A 7,903-nucleotide genomic window follows, 5' to 3' on the forward strand; every position below is an offset into this window, starting at 1 on the left:
AGGCCTGGCTAACTCCAAAGCACAAGCTCTTATCCAGCAGGGTTATTGTGAAAGTAAATCAGAACATATAGGAAATGGTCTTAGCACTATGCTTGGCACATAACAACAACAATAAGTACCAGATGTTATTATGTTTTCTGATTGTATGAATTTAGGGAAGTGACGCAGAAGTTGAGTCACTGTCCAGAGCTGTAAAGCCTGTGAGTGGTAAAGGCAAGATGGAAACCCAGAAGGCTCTGCTGTAAAAAACTACTCCCAACAACCATTCTAGGGATCAGCAGTGGTGCACAATAACCGGCATATACAACAGGCAAAAAAAAATTTATATAAAGAAGAAACGCAGCATATCTAATATAAGCATGTTCTTCTTTTATGTGGGAGGGGAAATTCTACAGACATATATTAACCAGATAGGCTTGCCTTGGTCAAAACTAGAAAATTGAAAGAAACTTTGTCCTTTGATAATTTTCTACACTTGCTTTCAGGACTTCTTCATTACATCTCTACCAAGTCACAAATGTCCCCTCACAGTTCTATCCTATCGGTCACTGACTTTGCTTCTCTAGGCCAGAGGATTCATATGCATTCCACTTCTTAGAGCCCTGTCTATTCTATGAAACAAGGATGAGTTTCTGGTGTTTTAGTTGGTCAACATGTAATTATCGCTATTGAGTAGTAAAAGCTTTTAGCCAATTTAATGAGTCCTAAAGAACAATGATTTATGTTGACAATGCAGAGAATATCTCTGGTCCAGAGAGACTTTGATTGCCTGTGACACATGGGCCCTGTCCTTCAGATAGGCTAAATTTTCCACCTTGGTCACAGGGACTTCAGGAAGAAACACAGGGCAGCAAATGCAGAGAACATACCTTAGAAGCTGTTGACAGTAGCATCAGTGAACACCTCTGACTTCTGATCAGAAACCAACATGAGTATTTCTAAATATTGACTTCTGTGACGTTCAGAGTAAGTGTGGCTTATGTATTATGACTGGAAAGGGAAAGTCTATCTCTACTTTCTTCCCAGATATTTCCTCACATCTCTAACACATTCTACCACAGAGATCACACTGAGATTCATTGACATTTTCAAAGCCCTTGAAGATACTTGACAATATGTATGAGGACAGAATTTGCTAATTGTCCTCCAATATGAATTCCCATCTTTTAATATTATAGAGGAAAATGAAACGGGGCCATAACCCCCCAGCTAAAAATCTCAATGCCCCAGCCTCCCTTGCTGCCAACTTCTGGATAATAGACCATCTGTGATGTGTGTGAGTTCCAGGTTGTGTTTATAAGATGAACATGGTTAAGAAGGCAGAAAAGAGAAATTAAAGAGCTCTGCCAGCTAAACCTGTTTTCCTGGGACTGATCTAACACTCTTCTGGACTCTGTTCTAAGTGAATCTCAAATCATGTATGTTTAGATTCTGTGCATACTAAAAATGACACCTCTGTATGCACACACAGAGACACATGTACACAAGCCACTTCTTCCATAGAGATAAACATGTAAATCAGGCCCATAACCATGACAGTATACCAGAAAGCTACAAAATATTGAGCCTATTTTGAGGCAAGAGAATGGAGAATATTAGAAAAGTGAAGCAAATCTCATATGATACAATTCACTGACACAATACAACTCTAGCTGCATGACTCTCAAACACTATTAGCATTCCTTGTTGACTGAGGATAAGATAGATAATGCTTTTGGTGTTTTTGTCACAAAGTTTTCATGACAAAAACCCCAAAAGCAATTGCAACAAAAGCCAAAATCAACAAATAGGATCTAATTAAACTGAAGAACTTCTGCGTAGAAAAGAAACTATCATCAGAGTGAAGAGGCAACCTACAGAATTGAAGAAAATTTTTGTAATCTACCCATCTAAAAAAGGTCTAATATCCAGAATTTACAAGGAACTTAAATAAATTTATAAGAAAAAAACAACCCCATCAAAAAGTGGGCAAAGGATATGAACAGACACTTCTCTCTCTCTCTCTTTTTTTTTTTTCTGAGTTAGAGTCTCACTCTGTTACCCAGCTGGAGTGTGGTGGTGCAATCTTGGTTCATTGCAACTTCCATCTCCTGGGATCATGCAATTCTGCCTCTGCCTCCAAAGTAGCTGGTATTACAGGTGTGCACCACCAAGTCCAGCTAATTTTTCTATTTTTAGTACAGACAAGGTTTACCATGTTGGCCAGATTGGTCTTGAACTTCTGATCTCAAATGATCTGCCTGCCTCAGCCTCCCAAAGTGGTGGGATAACAGGCATGAGCCACTGCACCTGACCTAAACTAAACTTCTCAAAAGAAGACATTTATGTGGCCAATAAACATAAGAATAAAAGCTCAACATCACTGATCATCAGAGAAATGCAAATCAAAACCACAATGAAATACCATCTCACACCAGTCAGAATGGTGATTTTTCAAAAGTCAGGAAACAATAGATGCTGGTGAGGCTGTGGAGAATTAGGAATGCTTTTACACTGTTGATGGGAGTATAAATCAGTTCAACCATTGTGGAAGACAGTATGGCAATTCCTCAAGGATCTAGAATCAGAAATACCATTTGACCCAGCAATCCCATTACTGGGTATATACCCAAAGGCATATAAATCATTCTACTATAAAGACACATGCACAGGTATGTTTATTGCAGCACTATTTACAATAGCAAAGACATGGAACCAACCCAAATGCCCATCAATGATAGATTGGAAAAAGAAAATGTGGTACATATACACCATGGAATACTATGCGGCCATAAAAAGGGAAGAGATCATGTCCTTTGCAGGCACATGGATGAAGCAGGAAGCCATAATCCTCAGCAAACTAGCATAGGAACCGAAAACCAAACATTGCATGTTCTGACTCATAAGTGGGAGCTGAACAATAAGAACGTATGGATACAGAGAGGGGAACAACACAAAGCAGAGCCTGTTGAGGGTGGGGAGGAGGGAAGGGAAATCACAGGGTGGGTCAATAGGTTCCGCAAACCACCATGGCATTTGTATATCTATGTAACAAATCTGCACCTTTTTTTTTTTAGAAGAAATAAAGAAAAAAAAAGAGTAGATAATAATATCAAGAGTAATTTAGAGAAGACTTTTGTCAACTCCAAATTTTTATTTCTGGTTGATTCCCAGTTGTCACCCAATGTTACTTTAATGAGACTATTAAGCTAATGAAATGTTGGACTAAAAAAAAAAAAATAGCTAAATATACACATCACTTAATGACATACCATGCACTATTCTAAGTGTTTTACAGAATTAATTCACCTAATAGTCACAACAATCTTATAAGATTATTCTCCCATTTTTTTTTAGATGAGGAAACTGAGGACCGGAGACTTTATAGTCACAAAACTATTAAATGGCAGACATAGGATACTAATCCAGGCAGTCTGGCTCTAGAGTCCCTGATCTTAGCCACTATACCACACAGCTTCTCCAAGGAAAAAAGAAAATCATTAATTTTATTTTTTGAACCTGATTAAAAATGCCTGTAAACATTTTTTTTTTCAATTCTGAACTCTACATAGAAATGAAACTCACAAATAATGGAAATTAAGTAGGAAAGTCCCAATGAGGCAAGATAAACAGCTTTTGACTTCAACTTTATAGTAGAGGAAACTTTGGTAGTAGGACAGAGGAAGAAACAAGAAATTAAAGAACTTCTCTGTGATTGGAAAGTATATTCCAGGCTGCAATCACCACAGGGTTAATCTGTTCATGCTTTAATTCAAGAAGTCCTGTAACCACAGAATGCATTCCGAAATATTTATTTAATATGTGGCAGGCATTTTTGTAATAATACATAGGCACTTGGCAGAAGACAGCTCTATCTCTAGCATTCCTCCATGTGCACATTTCAATAGGAACAAATAGCTGAAGCCATAGAAATATGCTTTATAAAGATACTGTGCTACAAAACCTCAACTTCAAGGAACGATAGACAATTGCAGAGCACCATCTGTCCCGGTGTGTCTTTTTTGACCCAAAGATATGGCCAGTTTGTGGTAGAGCAAAAAAATCTGCATGGCATGTGGAATATGGTGTTTAAAAGCTGATCCATGGACCATACTGGGCCATCATAATAAAAGGAAAAAATGACACAGGCCAGACCAAAATGGAGACATAGCTCTAACCACAGTATACTCGAAAAGTCAGAATACAGATGTTCTTCCCTTACTGAACCAGACTAAGATTGCTTTTTAAAAAAATCACAATAACCAGTAATTAATCAAAGAGTTCTAACTGCCTTTATTCTGGATCATATATGGTGCTAGGTGATACCCAGACATTAACTGCAGTGTTCCTGCCTGCCTAAAGGTAGAATCCTTGGTTATCCTCAACTGAACTAGGGTCTAGGGCAGCCTCAGACAAATGGTCCAGGACGACAGGCCAAGCAATGGACAGAGACACTTCCACTTGCAGTCTAGTTCTTGCCAGTATGATCTGCCCATGAAGGGAAGGTGTTGACATTTTTATTTCTTCTATCAGGACAGAAATTGTATGCCATGCACTCAGGGGCAAGTTTCTTCAATTTTTTGGAGAAATACAAAAAGTAAGCAAGCATAATTTTATAATAAAGGAGGACCTTAAACAGGTAGTTTGTAAAGAATGTCACATTTTTTCCAGCCTTATTATAGATGCAGCCTTACTCCTAGGAACAAGGACATGGATCTCACATTGCTTTGAAGTAGGGGGAAAATCGTCAAAGATTACCTTTAAACACTGTGAAAATGTGTTACTGTAAAGAACTCAGCAATTAAGTAAATCTCAGGAAATCCCCAAGATAGAAAGTAATTAATGTGGTTTTAAGAAATGGAGCCATCAGCTCTGCCTGGAAGAACAAATTTCACCAAATGTTCCTTCTCTCAACCTATAGCCCCAATTTAATGCAACTGATGCTGCAATCCATTATATCAACTGGTATATAAGCTATCTGACCAGCACTTCATTCAAGTCTTTCTTTCTTTCTTTCTTTCTTTTTTTTTTTTTTTGAGTGCAGTGGTGTGATCTTGGTTCACTGAAGCCTCACCTCCTGCCTGGGTTCAAGCTATTCTCCTGCCTTGGCCTCCCGAGTAGCTAGGATTACAGGCACTCCCCACCACACCCAGCTAATTTTTGTATTTTTATTAGAGACAGGGTTCACCATGTTGGCCAGTCTGGTCTTAAACTCTTGAACTCAGGTGATCCACCTGTCTTAGCCTCCCAAAGTGCTGGGATTACCGGTGTGAGCCACGGCTCTTGGCTGCTTTTCGTTTTCTGAATAATTTGATTCATTATATTTTGGGCTAAATATATTGCAAAATATATTGTACTTATTTATTTTTAACTTTAAAAACTCAAATACTTTAAAAAATAATGTTAAAACATACTTCTTATTTAATTACATGGAGGTTGCTTGGTGAAAATAATATAGGAAAAATACCACTAACATTTTTCGAGCTTTAAATATGTACACTTACTAAGCTAGACACTTTACCCATACTATTGCATTTGCAGTCTTCATAGTGGCCCCATCATTTAGGTACAATTATTATCTCAATTGTACAAGTGAGGAAACTAAAGATGAGAGAAGAGACTAAATCAAGACCATACAGTAAGTGGCGGAGCAAGTAAATTAACCCAGTTCTAATATCCAGGTTCACTTTTGCAAACACCAGATTGCACATTAATAAATGTCATACCCCACCCTCAACGCAGTTTAGTCCTGAAACTCATTGGTCTTAATTTCACAGAGAGTAGTTTATGTATCCTTCAAATGGAGATGAATTCTGTTTAATAATTTGACTCTAGTTGTAGCTATGTGACTACAGGCATCTGATGGAAGGTGAAAAATTCAGCTAACCATCTAAGCACCTAGTCGACTTAATACTAGATACTTGCAAACATAAAAATGATTGGGTAGCTAAGGATTTTTTTACTTTGCACTTGGTTGTGTGGCATCCTGGCATCATAGAGACAAATTCCAAACTATACAGTTTAAAATTACAGATGGACTTTCCATAGAACCTCAGTGACCAGATTTTCTAATTTAAAATTGCAATACACAAACTGATAAATGCGTGCTTGTGGGTATAATAAGATAGAATATTTAAAACCTGAAAAATTACTGGGTGCGGTGGCTTACGCCTGTGATCCCAGCACTTTGGGAGCCTGAGGCAGGTGGATCACTTGGGGTCAGGAGTTCGAGACCAGCCTGCCCAACATGGTGAAACCCCATCTCTACTAAAAACAAAAATTAGCTGGGCATGGTGGCAGGTGCCTGTAATCCCAGCTACTCCAGAGGCTGATGTAGGAGAATAGCTTGAACCCTGGAGGTGGAGGTTGCAGTGAGTCAAGATCACGCCACTGCACTCCAGCCTAGGTGACAAGAGCAAAACTCTGTTTCAAAAAAATAAAATATAAATAAACCCTGAAAAATCAGAAGCTTTTGATGAGCTACTCATAGGCTTTCCCTCTTGATGATATGTGGGTTCCTATGTCAATATAAGGTAGCAAGTGACTTTTCTCAATCGGTATTCTCAAGGCATACACCCCACTGAAGCAAGTATAGAGATTTTATTTAGAGACAATATTATTTGAGAGTAACTCCAACATCTGTCCTACCCAACTGAGCACTGCAACATTCTACTGCACTCAGTTTAGAAAGAACGAGCTATCTATTCATCATCAGTAGGGCAGCCAGAGCATTTTTGCAAGAAGTAGTGATAGATTTGTACTTAACTATTTATAACATCTACTCAGTTCTCTTTTCTTACCATCAACCTGTTTTTTTAAGAAAGTTACCCAAGCTATGGATGCAATGCCTATGTTTTAGGCAGGTGAATACTATGTTCTAACTTGGTTTATGCTCTATGATGCCTTCGGTAAGCAAATGTAACTGCTTGGTTTTATCTATGATTACCCACTTAGCACAAACATTACACCGGACTAAGTTCAGCAAGGAAAAATGTTGCCTCCAAGCCTCCCTGAGAAATAAAACCAGAAATAATCTAAGCAGGTGCCTTACCATGGATTCTCCAGATGTCCAGATATGGGATTAGGAAGAAGACCCAAAATAATTTCCCAATTCCAAGCATGGCAGGCAATGTCTTCATTTCCTGCACATAGCAGGGATGGAAAAACTGCTCAAGTAGAAGTCTTCTCTTCGTCCTCTGAGTTCTGCAGAGTTGGGTCAGTTTACCTACCCCAGTGGCATCTGTGAAATTTAAAAAAAAAAAAAAAAAAAAAGAAGAAGAGCCAGAGAGAAAGGTGGTAAGAGAGAAACGTAGGAAGAGCCTGGATGATTTTGTGAAACAAAGTGAACAGAAAGGCAATGTGGTACTCTGTTCTGTGGTTTTTGCTTCTTGTTAGGTTGGCTGTTCACTTTCAAACACTGATCTGCAAAGCAGCTCAGTCCTTAACTTCTCCTTCCGCTCTACTACCTTTTTGCCCCAGCTTGAGGTTTTTCCTGTGCTCAAAGTGAAATGAGCAATTAAACTTTAAAGAAATTTACATTGTTGCAGTCTTTGAGATTTTAATCAAATTAAAGTCAGGAAATTTATGTTAAAACTATCAATGGTAACTATACGCTTTCCGCTTTGTGATAGCCTGTGATTACGAAACTTCTTTTATGTAAAAGATTTTAGGTTTTTTTTTTTCCTGTGCTTGTCACGGTAAGATGAGGATGCCTATTGTCATTAAACCAGTGAAGACTTATCTGAGGTTATGGAGAAAATGAGTGACAGGAAGCACTTCCTTAACAGAAAAAGGAAGAACAGCCGTCTTTAATCTGTGGATACATAGCAATGGAACAAGATCATCATTAATATTGGCTACATGTTCTCTCTAGAAAATAAAGTTCTAATCTAAAGGAGATCTTGAATATCAATTAAAGGAAATT

General features: G+C 38.2%; 1 protein-coding gene across 3 annotated transcripts in view; it reads right to left on the reverse strand.

The window, feature by feature from the left end:
* Positions 1–7,602, reverse strand: part of BTLA (B and T lymphocyte associated) — a 35,125-nt gene extending 27,523 nt beyond the window's left edge. For 2 of the 3 annotated variants that reach the window (XM_012464028.3, XM_064374612.1), the window contains exon 1: positions 7,031–7,602. In XM_012464028.3, the coding sequence (XP_012319451.2) occupies positions 7,031–7,118 (88 nt within the window). In that variant the 5' untranslated portion in view covers positions 7,119–7,602. The remainder of the gene's footprint in view (positions 1–7,030) is intronic. The other variant, XM_064374613.1, reaches the window with a different exon arrangement.
* Positions 7,603–7,903: the final 301 nt, after the last annotated feature.

This window comes from Aotus nancymaae, unplaced genomic scaffold (genome assembly GCF_030222135.1).
Source record: "Aotus nancymaae isolate 86718 unplaced genomic scaffold, 86718_ANA_hifiasm-v0.15.2.pri h1tg000011l, whole genome shotgun sequence".
Lineage (NCBI taxonomy): Eukaryota > Metazoa > Chordata > Mammalia > Primates > Aotidae > Aotus > Aotus nancymaae.